This window comes from Schistocerca nitens, chromosome 2, assembly GCF_023898315.1.
Source record: "Schistocerca nitens isolate TAMUIC-IGC-003100 chromosome 2, iqSchNite1.1, whole genome shotgun sequence".
NCBI lineage: Eukaryota > Metazoa > Arthropoda > Insecta > Orthoptera > Acrididae > Schistocerca > Schistocerca nitens.
The window spans coordinates 768,349,975-768,377,421 of record NC_064615.1 but is presented as its reverse complement, the minus strand read 5'-3'; the positions used below and the strand labels follow the sequence as shown (position 1 = coordinate 768,377,421).

Here is a 27,447-nt window from a genome sequence, read left to right as displayed (position 1 = left end):
AAGTGACGGAAGCATATTGAGAATACATGGTACTTACAAATGAAATAACTGAGAAGAGAAAGGAAGCTACAGTGGGATGACTGTAGAAAAAAATCCGAAGAAAAAATCTGAAGAATCAGAAAAAGAAATGCCCACTGGAAGGACAGACTGAGTACACAGAAAAGTCAAAAGAGCATCAAAATAATTTAAAAGGAAAGGTGTCAACATTGGGAGTGCAAATAGAATTCCACTGTTCAACACAGAGGAAAGGCTGAATAGATGGAGGAAAGGAAAGGAATTGTCTACCAGCATGATAGAGGAGGGCTTGGATGTCAATTTGGAGAACATACAGATCCCCATTATAGAATTAGCGCAAAATGAAGTTTATTAGAATCAAACATAGGTGTAATTTGAAAAAAAAAAAAAAAAAAACTTCTGAGAATGTCCACAGCAACGAGTGAGTGGGAAAGGAAGTGGATGTGAATGGAAGTATATGAGATGTGGTGCACCAGAAAGCTACACAGTGATGAGAAGAAGAGGTGGAGGAGATTGGTGTTTAACTTCCTGTCGACAACGAGGTCATCAGAGACGGAGCACAAGCTCAGATTAGGGAAGGATTGGGAAGGAAATCGGCAGTGCCCTTTCAAAGTAACTATCCTGGCATTTGCCTGAAATGATTTAGGGAAATCACGGAAAACCTAAATCAGGATGGCCAGAGACGGGTTCGAACCGTCGTCCTCCCGAAGGCAGGTCCAGTGTGCTAACTACTGTGCCACCTCACTCGGTACAATGAGAAGAAGAGAAAGGATGAATGGAGATTTGTTATATGGGGGCATCAAGTGAAATTTGAGACTGGATTGAGGACTTTTTGGTAGGGAGAACAGAACACACTATCTTGGATGGAGAGTCATCATCAGATGTAAAAGTAATATTGGGTGTGCTCCAGGGAAGTGTGTTGGAACCCTTGCTATCAATGTTGTATATTAATGATTTTGCAGACAATATTAATAGTAGCATCAGGCTTTTTGCAGATGATGCAGTTATCTATAATGAAGTACTATGTGAAAGAAGCTGCATAAATAAAAAAAATGGCTCTGAGCACTACGGGACTCAACTGCTGAGGTCATTAGTCCCCTAGAACTTAGAACTAGTTAAACCTAACTAACCTAAGGACATCACACACATCCATGCCCGAGGCAGGATTCGAACCTGCGACCGTAGCGGTCTCGCGGTTCCAGACTGCAGCGCCAGAACCGTGCGGCCACTTCGGCCGGCCCGCTGCATAAATATTCAGTCAGATCTTGATAAAATTTAAAAGTGGTGCAAAGATTGCTAACTTGCTTTAAATGTTCAGAAATGTAAAATTATGCACTTCAAAAAAGGAACGAAACATAGTATCTTCTGACTATAATATCAAAGAGTCACTTTTGGAATTGGCAAACTCATATGAATACCTGGGTGTAACACACTGTAGGGACATGAAATGGAATGATTACATAGGTTCCATCATGGGTAAAGCAGGTGGTAGACTTTAGTTTATTGGTACGATATTGGGGAAATGCAATCAGTCTACAAAGGAAATTGCTTACAAATTACTTGTGTGATCCATCCTAGAATATTGCTCAAGAGTGTAAGGCCCATACAAAATAGGATTAACAAAGTATATTGAATGTATACAGAGAAGGACAGCACGAATTTTTAATCCATGGGAAAGCGTCACAGAGACACTGAAGGAATTTAACTGGAAGACCTTTGAAGGTGTACATAAACTATCCCTAGAAAGTCTATTATGGAACAAAGTTTCAAGAACCTGCTTTAAATGATGACCCTTAGGAATATCCTACAATCCCTTATGTATTGCTCACATAGGGGTCTTTAAGATAAGATCAGAATAATTAAAGCACACACAGAGGCATTCAAACATTCCCATATGTGAATGGAATGGGAAAAACCCCCAATAATTGGTACAATGGGATGTACCCTCTGCCACGCACCTCACAGGGGTTTGCAGAGTATAGATGTAGATACTGCCATAGAGGGCAAAAATAGTAGGGAAAGACAAATATTGGGATATATATATATAGAACAAATTATTGACATATTGGGTATAAGTGCTACTATGAGATGGAACAAGTTGGCTCAAGGCAGTAAATTGTAGTGGGTCAGTCAGATCTGTGGCTATAACAAAACATACTAAGTACCAAAACAAACCAGATATGGAAAGTGATACATTAGGAAAACGAGACATTTATAATGAATAGGACTACTGTCTGTAGTGACAACTGCCTGACTTTACAACTACTTGGTGGGTACAAACACAAGTCCTTGCTGTCAGTAAGAATAATCACAGCAGTACGATCCAGTTTCACTATTACGTCTAAAAGAAGTGTGTCTAAATATTTACATACTTAAATCTCAGTTGTTGCTAAAAATTAATCTGTTACCATAAACAATTTTATATTCAGACTGACACTGGATTCACCAACTTTCAATGAAACTGCTACCTTTCAACACAACTTAGACCTTGAATTACAATAAAAGTCATCAGTCTGTCATCATAAACAAGGTCTCGAGAGGGACAATGTCACTCATTAGCTCAGTCTTGTCTACCTGTGGTTGCCTTGTGACATCTGTATGTTGGCGCATAGAATACTCACATTTCCTACCTTTTTGTATAAATGTGGTAATGTCAATTGTTCTTACAAATTTTTTATAGAAGGAAATGGACTTCAGCAACAACCACCACCATCAGTTTATTGCTTCCATTCAAGTTATTTCTGACTAATTCTTCTGGGCCAAATGGCCGTCACCGTTCAATTAATCAATGATTTACGTCATCCACTAGGATGGTCTTCAAATGAAGAGCATCAAATTACCTGCAAAGGATGTTGCCTAATACCTTGCACATTTTTTCCTTAGGGGGGCATTCCACCTATCTCATTGTCTTCAGTTCCCATGTCTTAATTTTCCCATTAAACACAGGCTCTACTTAACAAATGGATACTGATCAGAGCTATAAAAAACACGACACTAATGCAAAGTTAGGATTCAAGTAATAAAAAAAAAACTGTCTTACAATTTATAATGGCCAATGGAGATGCAATACATTAGCTTATGAAGAACACACCTCACAATTGCAAAACAGTAAGTCAGAAGAATTGAGGGGGAGTCAACATGAAGAGCAAATTCAGGCTTCACCACATTAATACAAAAATGTGGTAAATCAAGAGGCAAAGCTATGGGTTATGTTGAGAGAAAGTATATGAACATTTGTCGTATTCCAAGCCTTTTTTCGTTAATATTAGTTGACCACTTTCAATCTAAAACCGGTGCAACAGTGCCAGAATCAAGCAACGAGCCTGACATTTTTCCTGCGTGCAATTCAACAAGTAACAACATGGCTGCAATTTCAAAAATGATTTTCAAATTGCTTGGGCCTTTTGAAATGACTGAAATGGACATTAAGTTTTAAACGAACAAAGCACAACCAGGATAATTCCAGGTATTCGTTGATGCTCTACCATAAGTAACACATAGCGACACAAATATTCAACACCTGAAGAACACTTGAATATTCATCTTTTTAAAATTAGGATGTAGGTTAAGGGCGACTGCACAGTAACGCCTCTTGGCACCACGTACTACAGTGTTCAGTTCAGATCGGCCCACATGATGCAAACATTGAAGTACATATAACAATTTCTTCACAAAAACACGTATTACTTACTTCATTAATTCCAACACATTCAGCTTTAGCTAACGTCACAACGCGGAACTTAATACCCAATGGATTTTCGAAAATGTGAACATCAACAAACTTTTTACCAAACCACGTCTGGTTACGAAGAACAGTCCCAGAGGGACTGTAAATATTAAATATGTGCTTCGAATGTCCTACATCAGCACCACACTGACGGCAAAGCAGTGTATCTGAAACAAAAGTCCTAGTTAAAACCTAAATTTTTTAAACCATCTAAACTGCTGACATATAAGCCCTCGTTTTCCTCGAGTTATTTTAGTGTATCACAGGTATTATCATTTCTTCTTATGTTTTGCTAAAACATTGGGGGGTTTTTTTTTTCAGCTCTTCCAGTTCATAACCACTGGAAATTTCGTAAGCAAGATTTCAACTGTGAGTCAACAGAAACGTTTCCTGTGCTCCGGAAAATAAAAGAACCACGATCAAATTCACGCAAATAACACGGAAAATATCTTGCCTGGTTTTTCTTCGTGAAAACTGCCAACATTAACCAGTGTCAGCACAATCAGTAAAATATCTCTCCGCATCACACTGCACTTAACCTCAACAGTAAATTCTCAATATGTTACAAAATAAACAAATACGAAACATATCGAGTTGCATGCGTCTCTTCGGGCTCTGGTTCTTTTAAGACACGTCATTACTTGAATTATCGTAGCGTTATCAATTAGAATCATATCATTACCATAATCAACAAAGAACGTTCAATTGTCGATGCATAAGAAATTAATTAGGCCTACTACTACACAAATAGGACATTATTATAGGCATAACGAACACAGTAACTTACAAAATATGATGTACCATCAAAAAATATACCACTGTCTACTTAAAAAAATGGCTGCCTTTATGCCATGGCGCCAAATCTAAATTTCAAGAACATGAGTCTGTTAGGAAGTATACCAACTGCAGCTTGTAAATTACACAACTTATCTAAATTAACTTTAGTTTTATTATTCGAAAGTGCACATATTTGTTTTTGGAATCAAAAATTCTGTGGGTAGCGAATAAGATAATTGTATCTACCTAATAAAAGAACTGATCCAGACGATCTGCAAACTGCGACCTGCACGTTTTTAGTAGCACTTTCAGCATTAAAAATGACGGTTTTTGTTCCAAAAACAAACGGATGTTTTAACTACGTAATTCACAAAAGTAAAATATTGTAAACTGTTTAAGAGTATGGTAAACATTAATGTCTTCTGCAACTAAACTGTTCCATTTCTTGTCACCAAATCACTTCAAGCACTTTCCAATATGATAATTGACAATTTATAAAAACATTGTCAGTAAACATAACTTCTTTCTCCCCCTCTTCTGGAGAGAACGAACCAATAGGGAATGTAGGTCAGCCTTGATGACGCTGGCCAATGAGATGGCAACCTGGACGTCACGTGGGTTTGTTATCATCTGTCAGCTGTTCGACCCGGGAACCGGCCGGTAAATTTTGCAGCTGAGCTCGGCAAAGCGGCGAGTCAACACGCAGGTACCTACTGCGTTGCAGTGGCGCTCAGCTGATCGCGATATGTTGACAGCCTGGCAGCCTGAGACATAGTGCTGCGTGGGCGCTGGCATTACTGAACAGTGAATGAGCAAAATTAAGTGTGTAAACATTTTTTTTTCCAGTGAAGTGGCGATATATCTTCAAGATCATGCGTTAGCAGAATATCTATATCGCAAAAACTGAATACTCATGTGTAGTGACTAAACATTGTTAGAGCGCTGTTGGAGCGAATGGACGAAATGAAACATCGTGTGGCATGTTCGTAGCGTAATATTAGATTATATGTTCATAAACTGACGTTGCGGTGTGGGAACTTTTGTATCTATATACCTACACGAAACAGTGACGTGAAAGTGACATGAAATCCAAGTTTCTCATCTATGATCGGGGATGTATTTAGCTGGTTATTTCAACTAATGTGAAACTGGGAGAATTTCATCTTTGGTGAAACTGCAACGTTGAAGTTTCTAAGAACGCTAGAAACAGAACTTTAGCCTTCGCGACTGAGTGTGAAGTAGTGCGTCGAATTTCTGACCTCGATTGTGGTAATGGTTGGAATGTGTTACTTAGTGCTGTAATAAAGAAATGTCTACGGGAAAGCGACTTGCCAAACGTTCTATAATCGGAACGAGAGTTTGCGCCCCAAGAGATGACGGGAAGTATTATTCAGGTGTCATACAGGCAGTCAAATCTACGGGTAATGCTCCGGACGATGAGAGTTATTACACGGTACGCTTTGATGACCCTGGTCCCCAACAGAGATTTCTTGGCGAATACAGAGAGGCGGACCTCGTTGGTCCGGGCTTCAGAACAGTATCTGGTCTGACTCTGGTGGCAGGACAACGCGTGTATCTCACTTACAACGGGCGTGAAGTAAGCGGGAATGTGATAACTCACAAGCCTCGCATCGACGAGCTTCTCATCTCCATATCACCTCCGGGGCAAGAGGTAAGTTCGGACTACTCCTGTACGGTCTATTTTTATGTGTAATAAGTTGCAGGTAACATTTGTGAGATTACGAATTCCGTATGTATGTGACGTTTATTTATTTGTTTTGAGATGGGGTATTAGGGTCAGTATTACAAGTTAACCATAAATATATTTTCCTTGTAATTGTTCTAAAGTTCAGCGGAGCACAGGTATTCTTGTAACAATCACAGTGTTTGGAAAAAAAGTAGTGTCACCAACTGCGCATTAATTGCTGCAAGGAGGTACTCGGGTCATAAAATTTAGCAAAGTGATATGCAATTACAAGAGCGTATAGAAAATATTTAATATGTCCCAAGATGTAGAGTGCATGTCAGTGCTGGAACGTAGTGAGTTAAAGATGTTGAAGAAAAACTGCGAAATTAATTCTATATTGATATGCAGTCACTGGGTATATAGAGAAGTTAGTTTCATTGGAGACCTTGCTTAAAAGTGGAGTTCGTAACTGCGAAAGAGAAGTTGCGTAGTTAGTTGGTCCTGACTGTTTCTGTGAATGATGTACCGATGCATGTTCCAGAGCACAGAGATAATTTGTTGTCGGACTGTGCTCTTTTTGCTTAGTAGGTTGGCTTTCGAATGACATTAAGACGTCACTTCCATTTGAAGTAACAGGGAGCTCTGAGTTGTTCTTTGTTCCCAGCCGGCGAACTCCCCACCACACACAGCTGACAGGTCACAGCTGCGCATGCTTCGCTCGCGCGGGGGCCAATGAGGGACCGTGTTTACAAGAGACCATCGCAAGACGTTATCTCTTCAATGCGGGCAATTCGTAGGAGCTGCTGCTAGGAACAGCTGGCAGTGTGACAGATCACATACGGTGGAGTGAGTAGGAAGGACAAGGCAGTAAGAAGGCATTACAACGCATTTCGGAACACTGACCATCCGATTCCTGCCTTTTCAATGACAGTAACAACTCCTTTACAATTTAAAGTAGAAGAGTTGTGTGTTGTAATTTTATGTACTTGTGAGTGAAGCAAGAGGCATGCAGAAAGAATTGGATTTCTAAATGCCAGTACAGCAAAGAACCAAACATATCAAGTCGTGTGTGAATTAATGTCCAGTATACGGGAGACCATATACTCAGCGTTCTCGACAACATACTGGTACGCTGCTGTCTGTGCTATATGATACACGAAGACTGGCTGCCTTTAAATTAGCGTGTTTACTAGTCGACCACATTAATATTGCCCCTGGGAGTGACAGCGATTCGGTCGACTTATCGTGACTTAGTGCGTAATCGGGGTTGATAGTATACGCATAGCTGGCCTGAAAGCATTGTCACTGCGATGCGTTTTCCCTAGTCATTACTGTACTTGTCTACTGCAACGTTACCGCGTGATTCCGATAACAACCACGTGCCGTAAGACCTTGTTTTGTTACTAAATCCTACGTCTCATTTTACAGTCTCTTTTCTGGAGCATATCTTGCCCTTTGACACACGCATACGAAACACTTTCATATCACAGACGTTTGTCATTTTTCATGATGCGAATATACATGAAATTCAGTATATCTTCTATAGTCTCTCCGACTGATGACCAAAGATGTTAAGTCCCATAGTACTCAGAGCCATTTTTGTAGTCTCTCCATCGAAGTGAGCATGACATTTCTTATTTGTCACAGGCTATTGTTTTTCTTTCATTCTTTTTTTAAATTGCTATGCAAACGCGTTTCACTTGTATGAACAAATTGGTGACGTAAGACATACTTTAAACTGATGGATGTTTGGTGTCTTTTATATAAAATTAGGCGGGTAATCCAGTCATGTGGTCATAAAAATAACTAAATTCCTGCTTCTAGAAACATTTGACAAGGGAATGAATAAATAAATATTGGTACAAATTACGAAAACGAAACGATAACTCAACATTTAACGTAAATCACAGAAGACTCAGATTCTTCTGGTCAACATTTTCGTACGTTCGTGTGGTAGGTGTAATTTGCAAAGAGAAACTGTTAGATTTGCTTCAAAATATGTGGTTTGTCATTGAGTGCAGTCAGTTTATCAAAAGTGAACATACTGTTGAACACTTATGCTGCATAGCAATGCAAACTTTTATAGAGCAACTACTCAGATGTCATCAACTATCACCTACTACTACAGCAATTCTCCATCATCAAAATAATATCTTAGTTTTAAAAATAATTATGAATTTTTTAAATGAATGTAGTCTTTGTAAAACTCCCATACGCTGAGAGATGGCTGTATGGCCTTATGGTGAAAAGTGACAATAAATAATTTTTTTTTACAAAACGCTTAAGACTGTGCTGTCTGTGATAATGTTATTCGTTCTGCTACAGGTTTCTGTTCTAAATCATCATCAACGGCAGAAGAATTATCACAGATGTTTCACATGTCATACGTGCTGTGACATAGTCACCACTGAAAACCATAACTGCCGATAAAAATCAAAAGTTGTGACAAGATTAAAATATGATGACACATTCTATGCGGACGGTGTTGTGCATTTTGTAAAATTTGTACATGCTGTTGACCATCGCCTAAGCAAGAAATAAGTAATCACTAGTAGCCTGCGATACAGAAGAGCAAATTCAGGCACTAAACAATAAAAGAAATGCATCTCCTAGAGAAGATATTTTCATTTAGTATGATAACCTTGGGAAAAGGTCGTCGTTGACAGGCGAAGAATAGTAGAATTGCTAACATGAATATGTGCCTTCAGCAAGATGATGAAATGGACTGAATATAACTGGAAATGATTTTAGTAGAGCACAGCCACGTGAATACAGCTTACTGAACATTTTCTGTGACATGGGCGGCAGTGCAAAATGCCAGCAGAATATGTGTATGGAAAAGAGCAACGGGTAAAGTAAAAGTAGGAAAAAGATTATGAATGCCGCCGTACCTGGACGCTGCGATGAAGTGATGTCGGAGAAACGAAGAATGTAGGGAAATGCCGCCGACCGCTATCCAAAATAATCAGAAGCGATGAGAGATTATAGGATATACTGGACGGCTGCGGATATTCCTGTTAAACAAGTGCATATAATACGATTAATTACAACTCTCTGAAATTTTAGGAAATAATAGGAATACAGTATCGACTGGCCTGGGAGTCAATTACTTCGTACGATTATTTACGATGTTCAGTCTGGATGGCAATTGTTTCGTTGCCTAGAAAAAATCGCCGACTCATATACGTAAACATCTGGTTTACAGTCTCTCACTATATATGCTGAGCTAACCTAACAATTTCATGAAATACATGAGACGAATATGTTTGAACTTGTGCTATATATGAATATGATTAATATCTAGTCGAATCCGGTTACAGACACACAACTGCAAAAAAATAGTTTTATGACTAAGTATATTAGTTACATTTAATCGTGTTACAGTACTTGCTACTTATCTACTGAAATGAACCGAAAACTTTTAGGTAACAGTCGGCCTGTCGGAAAAGGCCTAAGGTGTAGTTTGTGAGTGGTGTTTACCGTTTACGTTACCTCTGAAAAACCGCCGGTGCAAAAACGAGTAGACCTTGATTACTGACCCATCCACCCTGGTTTAGGTTTTCGGTGGTTTTCTCAAATCATTGCTGGCGCATCGTAAGAAGACTCATACTGCTAGGCCATGGTAGATAATTTCCTCTATCTCTGCCCATGAATGAAGCGAATTCTGATGCTGAATTTTCGGTAGTAAACAACGCGACATCACTTCGGTAGACGGATGACGTCATTAAGATTCCGGAGATAGGACCCCAAGAAACGACTAGTTGACGAAATAGCAACAAGACAGAAACATTAAAACAAAACCCGATACTGTTCAACAGAACCTAGACATCAGCCTACTCTATAGATCAGTCTTATCACTACAACCGCGACAAAGTTCTGTTCCGATGCTGATGTACCTCCTCAAAGCAGGACAGTGCTAACGCTAGCTTCTATACATCACTTTTATGTAGATGACCAGCTGCACTAGAACTATATAGATCTAGTGTTCAACAATGCGGAACATCTCTCCTTCAATGGATCATCATCTGCTGTAGACCAATGTAGGTCTAGTAAACAACACGATACAAGTCATGGCGTACATAAGAACTGTGCAAAGTATTGTAAACAAAACACTAGACCCGTCCATGTGGTACCATTGTTTATTTTAAACCCGAGAAGTGTGTTTGCAATAGATCCATCGTGAAAGCACGAAAAGTCACACTAACAACAAAAATTTGATAACAGTAACCACCTAAAGATGTCGAAAAGTTACTTCGAAGAAATATTGTGAGACTTAGTACCAACTTGTAAATTATAGATTGCAGCGATCAGTCATACTTTTCGATTTTTTTTTTACATTAAAAAAAACTTAAGAAAAAGGACGACTGGTCGCTGCAATCTATAATTTACTAGTCAATATAACAGTCGCTGAGTGCAACAGCTTTCTGAATGGAAGGTAACCTGACTTAGTACCAATATTATCCAGTGCCAAACCCGAGAAATTTAATTATTACTATTGTTTTCATTTTGCCATTTTTGTTCCTTAATGCTCCGACGTTTGATTCTTTGTTAGAAGGTTATGTGTGTGTAAAAGACACATTCTTTGGTATCTTAGAAACGGAAGTGGGTTAAAATTGTAGACTGCAATATCAGTATGAGAGTTTGCATCGGCAGCTTTTCGGCTATGCACCCTGGGCGTGTTCTGCGTGGCACCGTTCGCTCGTGCCGGCCTTGTGTCGCAACGGCTCGGCCCGCAGTGTGTCACGGCCCGCAGCCTTGCACCGCGTTTTGCAAACGCAGCTCGCCTCGGCGGCCACAATTTCGCAACGTCCCCCTCCCCCCCCCCCATCCCAGTCGGCGAAAGTTCTCCTTATCTCTGCACATCTTACAGCCGTATCCGCGGCAAATATAGGCTGATTCCCATCTCTGCCGGTATGAAGAATACGAGCACACGACTGCAGATACACATCTTTGTCGTCTTTTAAATAAAACGTTTCCACTGACTCGTGGTACAGCGCGACAAAACAAAAGTGTCTGATGAGTAATGCAGACCTCTGCGGTGATGCACTTTCTATCTACATGTAGATAGTGTCCGAAGTTCCATGCGGCTTTCCGCGGATGATGCTGTATACAGAGAAGTTGCAGCATTAGTAAATTGCAGCGGAGTGCAGGAAGATCTGCAGCGGATAGGCACATGGTGCAGGGAGTGGCAACTGACCATTAACATAGACAAATGTAATGTATTGGGAATACATATAAAGAAGGATCCTTTATTGTATGATTATATGATAGCGGAACAAGCACTGGCAGCAGTTACTTCCGTAAAATATCTGGGAGTATGCGTACGGAACGATTTGAAGTAGAATGATCATATAAAATTAATTGTTGGTAAGGCGGGTGCCAGGTTGAGATTCATTGGGAGAGTCCTTAGAAAATGTAGTCCATCAGCAAAGGAGGTGGCTTACTCGTTCGACCTATACTTGAGTATTGCTCATCAGTGTGGGATCCGTACCAGGTCGGGTTGACAGAGGAGGTAGAGAAGATCCAAAGAAGAGCGGCGCGTTTCGTCACAGGGTTATTTGGTAAGCGTGATAGCGTTACGGAGATGTTTAGCAAACTCAAGTGACAGACACTGCAAGAGAGGCGTTCTGCATCGCGGTGTAGCTTGCTGTCTAGGTTTCGAGAGGGTGCGTTCCTGGATGAGGTATCGAATATATTGCTTCTCCCTACTTGTACCTCCCGAGGAGATCACGAATGTAAAATTAGAGAGATTCGAGAGCGCACGGAGGCTTTCCGGCAGTCGTTCTTCCCGCGAACCATACGCGACTGGAACAGGAAAGGGAGGTATTGACAGTGGCACGTAAAGTACTCTCCGCCATACACCGTTGGGTGGCTTGCGGAGTATAAATGAAGATACTCTGCTATTCACAATAAAGTGCCTGGCAGAGGGTTCAATGGACCACCTTCAAGCTGTCTCTCTACCGTTCCACTCTCGAACGGCACACGGGAAAAACGAGCACTTCAGTTTTTCTGTGCGAGCCCTGATTTCCCTTATTTTATCGTGATGATCATTTCTCCCTATGTAGGTGGGTGCCAACAGAATGTTTTCGCAATCGTAGGAGAAAACTGGTGATTGAAATTTCACGAGAAGATCCCGTCGCAACGAAAAACTCCTTTGTTTTAATGATTGCCACTCCAATTCACGCATATGTCTGTGACATTATCTCCCCTATTTCGCGATAATATAAAACGAGCTGCCCTCCTTTGTACTTTTTCGATGTCATCCGTCAGTCCCACCTGATGCGGATTCCACACCACACAGCAATACTCCAGAATAGGGCGGACAAGCGTGGTATAAGTAGTCTCGTCAGTAGACTGCACCTTCTAAGTGTTCTGTCAATGAACCGTAGTCTTTGGTTTGCTCTGCCCACAATATTATCTACGTCATCGCTCCAATTTAGGTTATTTGTAATTGTAACCCCTAAGTATTTAGTTGAATTTACAGTCTTCAGATTTATGTGACTTATCGCGTAATCGAAATTTAGCTGATTTCTTTTAGTACTCATGTGAACAACTTCACACTTTTCCTTGTTCAGGGTCAATTACCACTTTTCACACCATACAGATATCTTATCTAAATCATTTTGCAAGTCGTTTTGATCATCTGATGACTTTACAAGACGGTAAATGACAGCATCATCTGCAAACAATCTAAGACGGCTTCAGATTGTCTCCTATGTCGTGAATATAGATCAGAAACAATAGAGGGCCTGTAACACTTCCTTCGGGAACGCCGGATATTACTTCTGTTTTACTCGGTTACTGTCTATTACTACCAACTGTACCCTTTCTGACAGGAAATCACGAATCCAGTCGCACAACTGAGGCGATACACCGTAGGCACGCAGTTTGGTTAGAAGACGCTTGTGAAGAACGGCGTCGAAAGCTTTCTGGAAATCTAAAAATATGGAATCAATTTGACATCCCCTGTCGATAGCACTTATTACTTCATGAGTATAAAGAGTTTGTTGTGTTTCACAAGAAAGATATTTTCTGAAACCGTGCTATGTGCCAATAAATCGTTTTCTTCGAGGTACTTCATAATGTTCGTTTTTGATACAGCTCGTGATGCCTCATGTTCATTCATCTTCCTCTCGGCAATACCCTCTCGGAAATCCGAACTGGGGATTCATAAGAGGACTTTTTTTAGCAATGGAGAAATCGCAATGACCGCTTTTCAAATATAGTTTCTGTGCATGCTCGTTGTGTATGTTAAGTGCAATGGTTTCCACTACCTTCTTGCGTTCTGATGTAGCCCATTGCTGATTCTTCGGCCTCTAGGGACAGTTTCCCATCCCCTTGGGCAAGAGAGTGTCCTAAACCTCTATCCGCTCAAGTTTGTTCATACGGATATTTTCAGCAGCAAGAACATAAATATTCAATAAAATCACAAAACCGTTAGAGTTGCAAATGGTTCAAATGACTGAGCACTGTGGGACTTAACATCTGAGGTCATCAGTCCCCTAGAACGCAGAATTACTTAAACCTAACCAACCTAAGGACATCACACACACCCATGCCCGAGGCAGGATTCGAACCTGCGACCGTAGCGGTCGCGCGGTTCCGGACTGAAGCGCCTAGAACCGCTCTGCCACTGCGGCCGGCATTAAAGTTGCATAGAAACTTGTTTTTATTCAAACGGTGACCAGTTTCGAACCCTTATAGTCCATTATCAAACGATCCTGCAGAACAGTGTGTACGGTGCTATAATTTAAGTGTACAATACGTAATGCCTATCCAAATAAAAGTACGTTTGACAAGGTGATTACATACCACACAAGTCCTACCGAACACCGTAATGTGTATGCGCTGGCCACATTGCTTGTATGAGTAGCGAAATGCAAGATACTGTTTTCGTACGAACGTCCAATACTGCATGCAGCAAAACAGTGTTACTTGAGCTGAGCATCGTTAGGTAAACTGGGTAGAGGGTACTGAAAGGAGTGCACCACGGGGAGGTCGTTTGTTTCATTTTACAAAATTTAAAAAATAACGGCTATATAGTATCTTTAATATGATGTTAAAACGCAGTCACAATGTAAAACAAGCATGCACAAAAAGAGATCTTGCGAACGCATGCGCGTCACGCCTCATAGCGCTACCAGTGACCAATCAATTGTACATAATGATACACAGTTCGAACTTTTTATACAGAAAAACCAAAATATCCAAGTCAGTTTTGAAATGTAGTATGAATAAAAGGGATTTCACGAACGCAAACGCGTCATATCTCGTACCACCACCAGTGGCCAACCAGTAAATGAATCTAATGTACATAAAGGTACACAATCCACATTATTTAAACATATAAGGAAAAATGTCCATGGGCGCTTAAGCAAGAGCACAATAAAGCTTTAACATGTTTTTATCGACGATAAAACATTGCACTGCATAAACAACCGTATGAACCTAAGTTAATAAACAGATAATAAAACATTTTTATTGCATTGCAGCAATAAAACTCGTAACATATTTCTTAACAAAACCCATTCATACTGACCAGAACCATCCCACTAGTGGTACACCTGCTAATAATCTTAAAACCGTTGTCAAAAACAGAGTCGGCCAGATCACGCACTAAAACATACGCAGAATGCCTATCGAGTCAGTTCACTGATGCGCAACGTAAACAATGAAACGGACCGAGCCAGTTTTCATCATCCAAAGGCATGGCAGAACCACAAACATTTGTCTCATGCATTTTTCTTGCTCAAACATAAATATATCGCAGCAAGCAAAAGGCTTTTGGATCTATAAAACGAATCTCAATCCGCTCCTCTACCCTCTCAACAAGGCCGGTGGCAGTATTATGGTGGTTCCTTATACCGCGGGAGATCTGCGGCTACCTTTGTCGATTATTTTTACTAAAAAATTAAAGCATTGACGATGATCTAAATCGGGATTCCGACTCCAGACCAAGGGGGCATTACATGAATGAGAGAGAATACTGTAGTTTTTTTTTTTTCACAGATGGGAACGGAATACTGAAAGTATCCGCATATATTTTGTACTAACCTCCTCTGTGGACAATAAGTACGGAACAACAAGGAATAAATACGTTCTGAGCATAGTGCATCTCCTGCAGATCAAAAAATTCACCATTGTGTTTCACCTTTAGTACGGATAGACAAGTCATCCAAGCTTATTATTCGCTGGCCCTTGTTGTTGCCAGTCAGCTTCTTAAGCACCCAATGAGCATTAACTTTACGAAATTTCAACGTGTCATGAACAATATAGTGCTCAGCACCATAGGAAATGTTGAACTGCTGCGGTAAGTTTCGTACTTGCACACGCCGGTCGTTCCAAATTGCTGCCTCTGTGGCGGCGACATTCTGCGGGATTGCAGCTATTACTGGCCGCCCGGAGCATGGCGAATCACTAAGGTTCACACGGTCCTCTTTGAAAAATGCAGACCACCTGGAAGCATTGCTATAGCCCATACAGTCGTCCCCATATACACCACGCATGACCCTGTGAACTTCACTCGGTTTATACCCTTTGACCCATAAATATCGAACTACAGTTCGCTGCTCTTCACAAGCTGGCAGTAAGATGCGCGCCTTGTTTGTTTCGCAGATCAGGTTTCTCTCGCTAGAGCTGCACATGAAAACAAAATACTACATGTAGCGCAAACGTCAAGCTATACCGTCGTGAAATTACAACACTCCAACTGCAGTACCAGGAGAGAACTGTGCGTTACATTCCAATCCTCCCTCTTACATCTAGCATATCGACACTGATTTGTTCTCAGTGTAGGGTATGGTATTCTCAACGATTTTGTGACGGAACGGAGCAATCATTAAAACGGTCGGTGAGTGTCGTACCAGTTGTTAGAAAATGCGCTGCTGAGAATTTGTGAGCTTGCACGGTCCAGGCCGAGGGCACACTCTACGTAATGAGTACCACGTGGAAATTGGGATGTTTTCTTTAGAAATTTTCTATGCGGTAAACACAATGACATAACAAGTCGAGCGTACTAGATTGCACTGAGCTACTGGAGACTTTTAAGGTTTCTTTATAAAATGGTTCTTGACAAACATCAACGTTTAACAACTGTCGCTAGAGTTCAGACTTAGCCTGCAGATGGTATCTACAGATATTGCCAGTTAACCGCCAACAGAAACAAATGTAATGTAATGGTCATAAATACGGTAACTGAAACGACCATATCTTGCTTGAGGATCTATCTACAGGAAATCGCTGAAATCATTTAATCCCATTATATTTAACTGAATTGGCCTCTCGCAGCGACGAAACGTGGAATGCTCACTAGTTGCAGGGAAGGCAGATTTTACCCAGATTCATTTGAAAGCAAATATATACGATTGACAGATTGTTCCGCAATTTTTTAGTAAAAACTTTTTGTGGGACGTCAAATGTGAGGTAAGTCATTTATTTTATTCTTGTTACCTATACAGATATGAAGAGTAATAATAATTCACAATATAAATGTTCAAACGTCTTTTGACCTACAGATACAGTTCCTTGTTATTTATTTCAGTTTGATAGTTTTTTCTGCTAATCACTAATCCCGACATGGGGTCCGATGGAGTAAAATGGCGACATTACTCACCGGGAAAAGAGGCCAATGTGTTCAGTGCAGCAAGAGTTAGTTACTTCCAAAACACACGCGTAATAGAACAGATAAAACTGGCTCCTACACGCTATTGTATATAAGCTAACATCCACCATTATATCCATTTATAACAAGTTTAGATTAAGTTATACGATTTACAGCCGTCTCCTTTCTGTTATATTTGTTCTAACACGAAAGTCCGATTGAAAACTGTATGCTGCAGCCGCTTGGTATTCTTTCAGATACAGGAGCTTGGAAATGCCTGGAAAATGCGGCCAAAATTCATAAAAACAAACATGGGATCCTATTGTGATGGCAACGGCCACATTGCGTGCATACGTACGAAGAATTGATTGCTGTGAAAGCCTTACGAAAAATGCATGTACTTCCAATATATTATCTTTTTCACTTAAAAAATTGTGTGGTACTTCATAACGTGTAGATTCAAAACGTGTAAATGATAAGCTTCTATCAGTTACCGTGGTTTGGTAAAAATTGAATTTCTCTTTGAGTGACCATTTAACGCCCCCCCCCCCCTTCCTCTTGCCACAGCCGCCCTTCCAATGCTGTCCGTCTTAAGCAAACAAGTTTGACGACAACTGCTCTAAGATAGTAACATTAGAAATGTACCACACAGTGGAAACTAATTCACAGGTCGCTTCTGCGTTCCCAATTTGTTGTTCATAAACATCATAGGAACAGTATCAAAATCCATTGTATAATCTGTTCCAAGGATAAGACACTGTAGATAGTAATTGTAAAGTAGTTGGTAGAAAGCGTTGCCTTTCGCGGAAATTAGTAAGAAGAGTATTTTCCATTTACATGACCTGTAGAATATGGAAGTAATGTTACTTGCTGTATCAGCTGTCTTACAGTGATGTGTAATGATCATATAAAGGAGTTGCGTTCTACTAAAGCCTAAAACGTAAAAAGCAATTGTGATGTATAGGATGAATGTTTATCCCTCGATAAGCATAGCAGATACGTATCAAACACTATAATAAGACTAAGTTTACAGGGGCCTGCTTAACAACCCTCTTCGACTTGTAAATACAGGTCCATATCGTAGCTCAACTTCGCCACGCCAATGACAAAACAAAATGAAATATATCAAAGGGCGTTTCTTATAGTTGTGGAACTGAATTTGCCAGCATGATAAGGCACTTTTTATGTCACTGTTTTGAGTTAACACGTTCCGCTGCCACCAAGAAAACGACTTTGCTCTCGTTTAAACTGGAGAGAGATATGACCAATGTCGTACGTACATTACAGATTTTATGTTATAAAAGCTGTTTTGTTGCGACTTGCGCAGGAGAATATTTAACAAACTGGCAAAACGACGGACTACAGAGAGATAATTCTAGATGTTTACAGGGATGTGGATTCTGCGGCGTTGCCACGTTTTCAGCTCATGCGCAGCCCGGCTGCAGGAAGAGCGAAGGCTCTCTTGCCAGATGGAGCTAACAGTGTGTTGAACGGAACAAATTTATCTTGCAGTAGCTTTGTAACGCACAGGCGATGCCCTGCATCTGGCTACTGGTAGAGTGTGGATTGTAATCTGAAGAGAAAAATGAAAATATTTGACGAAGGTTATTGCTCGAGAAACTGACAAATTATTTCCATGCAGGCAAATTGTAGAGACAACCTTTTTTGCTACAACGTGCAAACAGGATACCGTGAGAGTGCCGCTTCCGTGGTATGGAAGTCGGGGTTCAATCTTTGTCGTCAGCTGACGGCCTGTAAACTAGGCAGCGCTGACAGCTGGCTGAAGGACGGGTGGCCTTGGCGATAGCCGAACCGGGCGCGTAGTCAAATGACGTCAGCACTCAGCCAATGGGACGATAGCAATGGACGCGCTGGCTCGGGAAGAGGAGGGGGAGTGGCTGCGCGGTTACGTAACGCCGCTCCTGTCAAATTTCGCAGGGGGCAGAAATTAGCGTACGCTTCCACAGGTGCGCTGGCGAGAGGGCTCGGAGCGGACCGAGTGAAAGCGCGGCTACGATTTCCCCATCGCGCAGTGGAAAGTGCAAACGAGCGCCACCGCCGACTCGCTCTGGTGAGGCGGCTTTCTAAGCCCGCTTTTCGCTAACCGGCGTGTTAAGAACCACGAGCTGTGATAAGCGGTACCGATCGTCTTGTTTGTTTCTCGCTGGGAGTTTATGAGACCGTGGTCAGTTCATCGTGGCCTCCGCGCACTGTCGATGAAAGATTTTTCTTAGTTCAAGAGGGATAGTTGGAAACTGCGACTACGGCGTAGGAAGGCTGTTTACTCCTGTCACACGCTGCTACAGTTTTCCTTTTTTCGTCGGTGCTGAGGCTGTTATTCGTCAAAGCGAACTGAACTCCTGACCAAGATGGCGGCACCGTCTTGTTTACGCCCGAGAAACAGGGAAGGGAGGCAGCCAATAACAAGCTGAGTGCTGTCATATGCCACACGTCTACACGGAGGCTTTCCGGCAGTCGTTGTTCCCGCGAACCATACGCGAGTGCAACAGGAAAGGGAGGTAATGACAGTGGCACGTAAAGTGCCCTCCGCCGCACACCGTTGGGTGGTTTGAGGAGTATAAATGTAGATGTAGATACACGCCAGTGCCGTATATGTGTGCTACACAGGAAGAGTGGAGCAGGCAGTGAACAATTACTCAAAAGAATTAAGACACAGAGGTATTACAGACAATGGCTGCGAGTGGACATTGATTTAAATCAACTGGGTTAAGTTGAAAATTTGTGCCGGACCGGTATTCGAACCGGGTCTCTTGCTTACTAAGCAGATTCTCTGGCCACTAAACCATCCGGACGCTGTGATCGTGGCAACTGCGCGGACTCCCGTCAGACCCAAATTCTCAACTTATCCACACACTACTGATGATTTTAGTGTCCTTTACATTGTCCTCATTACCCGTAGTGTGTGGATAAGTTGAGAATTTGTGTCTGATGGGGAGCGTGCTACGGTAGTACGTGCACTTGCGACGACCACTGTGTCCGGACTTACTGGTCAGAGCCGAGCACCTGCGTAGTAAGCAGACCACATACCACATACAGTATATACTTAAAGGAAGATTTTATGCCCGTATTCAATGGAACTGCCGAGAAACCGTGGTTTAATGGAGTAGGAATGAGCTCCATAAGAACGCGATTACGCCACGGACGTTATCCCAGTCGCCTTTATAAAATTAGAGTTATCGATTCTCCAACGTACAGTCATGACAGAGAAGCAGATACCGATTTAAATCATGTAACGTTAGCATGCACCAAATATCGGACATGACAAGCGAAGTTACATCATAAGTTGAATCAGCTGAAGTCCCTGTTACTGTCCTATTAAGTACGAAAAACAAGGATTTGCCACATTATAAGAACGTATCCGAAAGGCACACACAAACGATTAGTTACATTTGTCTCGAAAGGCTCTGTATGTTTATCTCATTAATATTTACAGTGCGCAACACAATTAAAGGGATCACCTTTTTTTAAAAAAATTGTCTTTCATTGCGACGCAGAAGTTCGAAATGTGGCTCAAAGCTGCCTACAACCTCTCTGTGTAATGATGAAAAAGCGTGGCGTGCGACGTTATCACGCTTGAACTCTGCGGCGGTTCATACAGCACCGTGTCGACACACGCGAAAAAAGGCCAGAGCTCAGAAGTCGATGTGAAGTGTGGGGTGGGTTAATGTGTCACGTTGGCACCGGATTCCACCACATTTCTGCCCAGCGCCATCGCGGGCGTGTCACGCGATGGGACGATTGTCACATTTCAACCGTTCTTTTGACGCCTCTACAGTGGAGGACAAAAACCGCGACGGCCGAAGTTGAAATCACGTGGTTCTCTTATGGATGGCCGAGAAAAACGTTTGACACACCGCAGCTCAGAATCTACCCGGAAAGGTCTCACGGGGTGGCATAAAGTGCGTCAAGGAAGCCACCGCTTTCCTTGTGGCGCTGATTCCCACACATTTAACGTTGAAAACGACAGTCGCAATCCATGAGCAACAGGATGATGATGATGATCTTGACAACCACTGACTCTGCTGATCCGCCTCCCTACATCCCCGCACGATTAGACGGTTTTCAAACGACATCTTGGGCCAGCTGTACCACTGAACGTGGTCGCACCCCTTTGGAGCGCAATTTTTCCTCTGGTTTACAGGATGGAACTGCTAGCAACCGTTCTAAACCATTCCACGAAATTTGAACGTGATCCGAAGCTGTAAAGGGTGCTTATATTTCTTCAGTCCTCCTGTTTCGCGCTTACATCTAGTGGATCACGTGCCGCGGGGGTCGGGGGAGGAGTGTTTCTCGTTTGGGATCTTTTGTCAATTGTTAGGCCGAATTTCATGATTTTAAACATAAAAAATGGTTCAAATGGCTCTGAGCACTATGGGACTTAACTGCTGAGGTCATCAGTCCCCTAGAACTTAGAACTACTTAAACCTAACTAACGTAAGGACATCACACACATCCATGCCCGAGGCAGGATTCGAACCTGCGACGTAGCGGTCGCGCGGTTCCAGACTGAAGCGCCTAGAACCGTTCGGCCAATCCGGCCGGCCTTTAAACATCAACTTACGGCAGCCTTCGTACACTTAAATGATACATTATGGCAACTGGAGTGTCTGGTAATAGTTCTTGTGGATGAAATAATTCGAGGAGGAGGAGGAAATTAGTGTTTAACGTCCCGTCGACAACGAGGTCACTAGAGACGGAGCGCAAGCTCGGGTGAGGGAAGGATGGGGAAGGAAATCGGCCGTGCCCTTTCAAAGGAACCATCCCGGCATTTGCCTGAAGCGATTTAGGGAAATCACGGAAAACCTAAATCAGGATGGCCGGAGACGGGATTGAACCGTCGTCCTCCCGAAATAATTCGAATGCGAGGGATTTATTCGTTTTTCCTGCCGGAATAATGTACGGTACATTAATGGAAAAACTAAAGGATCGTTCTTCCAGATTTGATTTTAAAGGCAGTCTTCCTAAGCGATGTACAGTGCAGCATTGTTGTACATCATATAGATGGGTCAGTTCCCGACTGTTCCTATTCCACCCTACACTGCCGTATCTCAAACAATAGGTAAAATGCTCTATATTGCTTGAACATTGTATATGTTGTTTAGAATATGTAGACAGACTTGTTTTTACAATTATATAAACAGCAGAATTACGCAATGCCTGAAATCGACCGTGTGCCTCAACTTCCAGTAAACTTTTAAACACTGAAACTATAACTCGGCCAAATTTCCTAACCCGACTAAGTAATATGATACCAAACATACCATATTAAACAACAATTAATGCTATAATGTACCACGACACACTTAAAGACACGCCTAAGCATCGAACCACTGCAAACTCGCCACATGTGACAGCAGCTTAACGCGTGCCGACACTCTACAACTGACTCACGCAGATTGCGCGAACAACTATAAAGCTGCAAACATTGTCACAGCCAGAGGAAAAAATTAACTCGGCGAAAGACGCAAAAAAACTAATGTAGGGGTTTAACTAAATTCCCTTTCACAGACTTTGAGGAAATTCCTTACAGCGAAACTAGAAAAATATTTCTACTAAAATGCGTACCTTAAGAGAGCTGTGAGTATTTGTTTGTTCATCTTTGGTACTGAAACAGATCTTTTCTACTGCTGGCGCTTTCTTTCCATGTTTTTGGACGAGGTAACATGGACCAAAACAAGAAAAAAAGGTCCAATAAACATGTGCTCAAAAATGTATACCTTTATATGCTTATAGTTCTTTTATGCATTATGGAGCCCATGTTTACTAGACTTTTTTTTCGTGTTCTGGTGTAAGGAACCTTTCCTCACAGTGTGCAAAGGGAATTACGTTCACTCTGCATATACTGGGCGCTCACAATAAAACTGATCCACGAAAGTTTTGCATTGTAGGCTTTGCTGGAGTTTTATCCGAAACACTTCCTGTATTAAACTGTTGTTCAAACAGTTCCGCACACGTTTGCCACGAGATGTGCTTCTCATTAACACTCGAGAATGAGTAGGAGCTGCAGGCTGTTTTGCAATCAGCTGGGCACTAAACACAATAGGTCCTCGTCTCTCACTCACACAAACGTCATGCCACGGCATGTCGGGACAGACCGTTCAATAAGTAAGGCAACACATTTTTTCACGGCCAATTTCGCTTGAAAAAAAAATTGCGAAGTTTGTTGTGGGACATCGTGGAATATCCTCGCTTCAGCCCTTGCAGTTTCATCTAGTTCGAATAGATTGTTGCGCTATACGTAGCCTTCAAAATGGCGTCTGTAGCAGTGCTGCGTCCCAAGCAGAGATTGTCTTTAGGCGGAAACCAGAGCATCGCAGATATTTACAGTCGCTTGTAGAACGTTTACGGAGGCCTGACAGCGAACAAAAGCATATTGAGTCGTTGGGCAAGGCGTCTGTCATCATCGCAGCAAGGTCGCGCAGACCTGTCATATCTCCCGCGTACCGGCCGGCCGCTCGCAGTAGTGACTTCTGCAATGCCGGAACGTGCGGACACTCTCGTTCGAGGTGATCGGCGGATGACAAACGTACCTCGCTGCTTAACTGGACGTGTCTGTTTGCTAGTGCTGATACACTAGTCCACCATTTGGGGTACTCGAACGTATGCGCCCAATAGGTCCCTCGCAGCTTGCGCTTTACGAGGCTGATCGTGACAATTTTTTGTCGAACATAGTCACTTCGAACCGGAAACAAAACGTTAATCCATGGAGTGGCGCTCATCACCTCGCCTCCGAAGGAAAAATTCAAAGCCACACCCTAGGGTAAAGCCATGGCGGCGGTCTTTTGGGACTCTGAGGGGGTTATTTTGTTTGATGTCGTCCCTCATAGTGCAAAGATCAACTCGGGAGTGTGTTGTGCTGTACTCAGGAAATTGGAGAAACGACTGCAGCGTGTTCGTTGCCACAAAAAAGCAAACCAAATTCTCCTTCTCTATGACAACGCAAGGCCTCACATAAGTCTGCACACCCGAGAGGAGCTCATAATACTCCAATGGACTGACCTTCCTCATCCATTCTACAGCCTGGATCTCGCACATTCAGTATTTCATGTCTCTGACCCAATGAAGGATGCAATCCGCGGGAAACAGCAAGTGGACGACGAGGATGTTGCAGCCCTCACCCCCCCTCCCTCTCCCCCCCCCCCCACCCAATGCGGTGGCACAAGGCCGTCCCACTGAAAGGAGATTATATTGAAAAATAGGATTTTGTAGACAAAAGAATGGGGATAATATGGTTTATTGGAACCCTGAATAAAACCAACCTGCTCTCAGTAGAAAGTGTGTTGCATTACTTATTGAACGTCCGTCGTACTTTTCATAGGCTTAAAAGTAACGTAGAACCATGATGAGTGGTGCACACTGCTGGACGATGTGAGGTGTGAAGCGGCTCATGGTAGCGCAGACCGAAACTAGAGCGGCGAGGCGACCGGAAGGTTGGCATGCATGCCGTGTCGCCAGTAGTCGCCGCGGGGAAAGTCGACAGCCACGGCTGGCTAACCAGCAGAAGCAGCTCGCATTATCTAGACCCGCATTTCGCAACCTTTTTTCCTTCGGTGCACTCCAAAGTACGTTTCAAACTTTCGCTACAACCCTACATGTGACTTTTCTTCTGGATGCATAAAAACAAACACATAAAGTACATAAGAAACATTTATGCGTGTAGTCATGTACGTTGTCCGCCCCGGTTGCTGAGTGGTGCCGGCACGGTAACTCAGCGTGTTTGGTCAGAGGGTTAGCTGCCCTCTGTAATAAAAAAACTGAGTTAGTGGATCAACGACGAAATGAAACGGGTGTCTTGCGACGTCCGCCCTGAGCAGATACAACGAACGAAAACGAACAAAATGAGATTTTAAAAAAAGTGGTCAGCGCGAGGGAATGTCAATCCTAAGGGCCCGGGTTCGATTCCCGGCTGGGTCGGAGATTGTCTCCGCTCGGAGACTGGATATTATGGTGTCCTGATCATTATCATTTCATCCCCATCGACGCGCAAGTCGCCGAAGTGGCGTCAGATCGGAAGACTTGCATCCGGCGAACGGTCTACCCGACGGGAGGCCCTAGTCGTACGACATGTTATTTGTGGAACGATTTCTTGCAAATCGGGCTACATAGCGATACATTTTTTATGTTCTACATACTTAATCTGCGAATGATTAGAAGACATAAAAAAGATCGCGTCACACAAACGTGTTGAGAAACACTGAGTTCTAGACGACCACGGGTTGTTTGGCGTGCTGCATTACTTCACCACATCACTGGCAACCTGTAATGAGTAACACATTGACTACAGCATAATAAATGTTGCCAGGTGCATTTCTACTACTACTATTCCTCACACCGTTGTAGAGGATACTAGTTATTGTTGCTTTTACCTGGCCTGTCCCATTGCTGCAAAAATTTTCTCTCTTTGGTGTCCTGAATAAATACCAATACACTGGTATCTTATCGCGCCCTTGCTTACATCCGTCTTTCTGTGATCGTAGGCACCGTGAGCCGTTTGATATGCCCTGCTGGATAATGGCCTCCTCTATATTATCCTATGGGTCCTGAATTAAATGTATCCATGTTAGTACTGCTTGTTTTCTAATGTCATCTACCCACTTTCCATTAGATCATTATCAAGGTTTTCGTTTACTTATTGGAGTGCAGCAAAGGACTTTCTTGATTCAGTTGCCATCCATTCGCCTGGCTACATTTCCTGCCCAAGTAGATTTCACTTTCATTACAGAGATAATTACGTCTCCCACCCAAGTCTGTTCTCTGGTCGATTTGTTCGCCTTTCTGTCTTTTTTAGTAGTTCAGAACATAAACGTACCCATTGCTCGCTGACCATCCTCTGTTTTTAACAGTATCATTAATCTCCCATTTTTAATTGCCGTAAGACAAAACTGATAAAACATATTATCAACTTTCATTTTTGAAGAATTGGAAAAATTAGGTTATCCAAGTTGCTGACAGCTGTATCAAGGCACCTCATTAAACTACAACTTGCATCTTCACACAGATTGTAACATGAACTAAAAGATTGTTTGCGTAACGTATCGTAGCTGCTCTTGATACCCCATTTGTTTATACAGCTGTCTATATTTGCCTACGTAGTGTTTCTTTGATGACTAAAAGCGAAAGTGATTCATAATATACAAAGTCTGGATGTTTCCATTCTTAATTTTATTACTGTTTCAATAAGAGGTGAAAAAGAATCCTGCAACTGCAGCATGTCGCTTTATTTAATTAAAAATTGTGCGACTCTGTTTCAAGAGCGGTGACATGCTGCACTAAAGTTTTATACTGTCTGCTGCTCTTTGCGGGTATAGGCAACAGTATGGTTTCCTATGAGGTGCTAGACTGCAACGGATGAAGACAATGACAGAAGTTAGGTCTTGGATTTCATTTATTCTGAATAATGGAAGTAGAGGAATTGAGTTTTTAACTAGAAATTCACATTAGCGCGTGTAGTGAGAATTATTAGTTCATTTCATTATATTCGATGGGGAAGGTTTAACATCGGTGAATGATTCATATGAAAAAAAAATCTAGTATTTTGGTCCTTAACATAGTTTTTCATAATTTTAAGAGCAATTTTAATTTATATTGATTCTTTTATTAGGAGGGGAGTTAAATAATTAGAAGAAATTAATGTAGAAGTGCAACAGTATGTAAGAGTTGTTCTGTACTTTTATGACTCTAGTTTGGCGTCACTGAGATCAGCTGAGAACAGTTGATGGATAAAAACTGTTTCATTTATTATCTCCATATTGCATTTAGCGATGGCGTGTCCGCTTGAAGTTTCCACGTTAGTTAAAAAGTTTAGTACTCAGTTTGCTTTCTGAAGGTGAGAAACCAGCTAAAATCTTTTCCCGAATGATTTTACAGTACGGTGAAAAACGAGGTGAACCGCGGAAGCCGGCCGGTGTGGCCGTACGGTTCTAGGCGCTTCAGTCTGGAACCGCGTGACCGCTACGACCGCAGGTTCGAATCCTGCCTGGGGCATGGATGTGTGTGATGTCCTTAGGTTAGTTAGGTTTAAGTATTTCTAAGTTCTAGAGGACTGATGAACACAGATGTTAAGTCCCATAGTGCTCAGAGCCATTTGAAGCATTTTTTTTTTTTTTATAATGCGCTTAGGGCTCGAAACTAGTCATTAATAAAGAAAATTAATAATGCATTTTCGACAGTTTTTTGCAAATTTAATTTGGCCGTAATTTTTCCCGAGGACATGCAGCTTTACTGTATGATTAAATGATGATGGCGTCCTCTTGGGTAAAATATTCCGGAGGTAAAATAGTCCCCCATTCGGATCTCCGGGCGGGGACTACTCAAGAGGACGTCGTTATCAGGAGAAAGAAAACTGGCGTTCTACGGATCGGAGCGTGGAATGTCAGATCCCTTAATCGGGCAGGTAGGTTAGAAAATTTAAAAAGGGAAATGGATAGGTTAAAGTTAGATATAGTGGGAATTAGTGAAGTTCGGTGGCAGGAGGAACAAGACTTTTGATCAGGTGATTACAGGGTTATAAATACAAAATCAAATAGGGGTAATGCAGGAGCAGGTTTAATAATGAATAAAAAAATAAGAGTGTGGGTTAGCTACTACAAACAGCATAGTGAACGCATTATTGTGGCCAAG

General features: G+C 42.0%; 2 protein-coding genes across 3 annotated transcripts in view; one reads left to right on the top strand and one right to left on the bottom strand.

The window, feature by feature from the left end:
- Nucleotides 1-4,389, bottom strand: part of LOC126237007 (uncharacterized) — a 44,995-nt gene extending 40,606 nt beyond the window's left edge. The window contains exons 1-2 of the mRNA XM_049946733.1: nt 4,197-4,389; nt 3,707-3,909 (exon numbers count right to left, since the gene is read on the bottom strand). Coding sequence (XP_049802690.1) covers nt 3,707-3,909; nt 4,197-4,266 — 273 coding nt within the window. The 5' untranslated portion in view covers nt 4,267-4,389. The remainder of the gene's footprint in view (nt 1-3,706; nt 3,910-4,196) is intronic.
- Nucleotides 4,390-5,205: 816 nt separating this feature from the next.
- Nucleotides 5,206-27,447, top strand: part of LOC126237006 (zinc finger protein 395) — a 525,392-nt gene continuing 503,150 nt past the window's right edge. For both annotated transcript variants that reach the window (XM_049946732.1, XM_049946731.1), the window contains exon 1: nt 5,206-6,191. In XM_049946732.1, the coding sequence (XP_049802689.1) occupies nt 5,829-6,191 (363 nt within the window). In that variant the 5' untranslated portion in view covers nt 5,206-5,828. The remainder of the gene's footprint in view (nt 6,192-27,447) is intronic.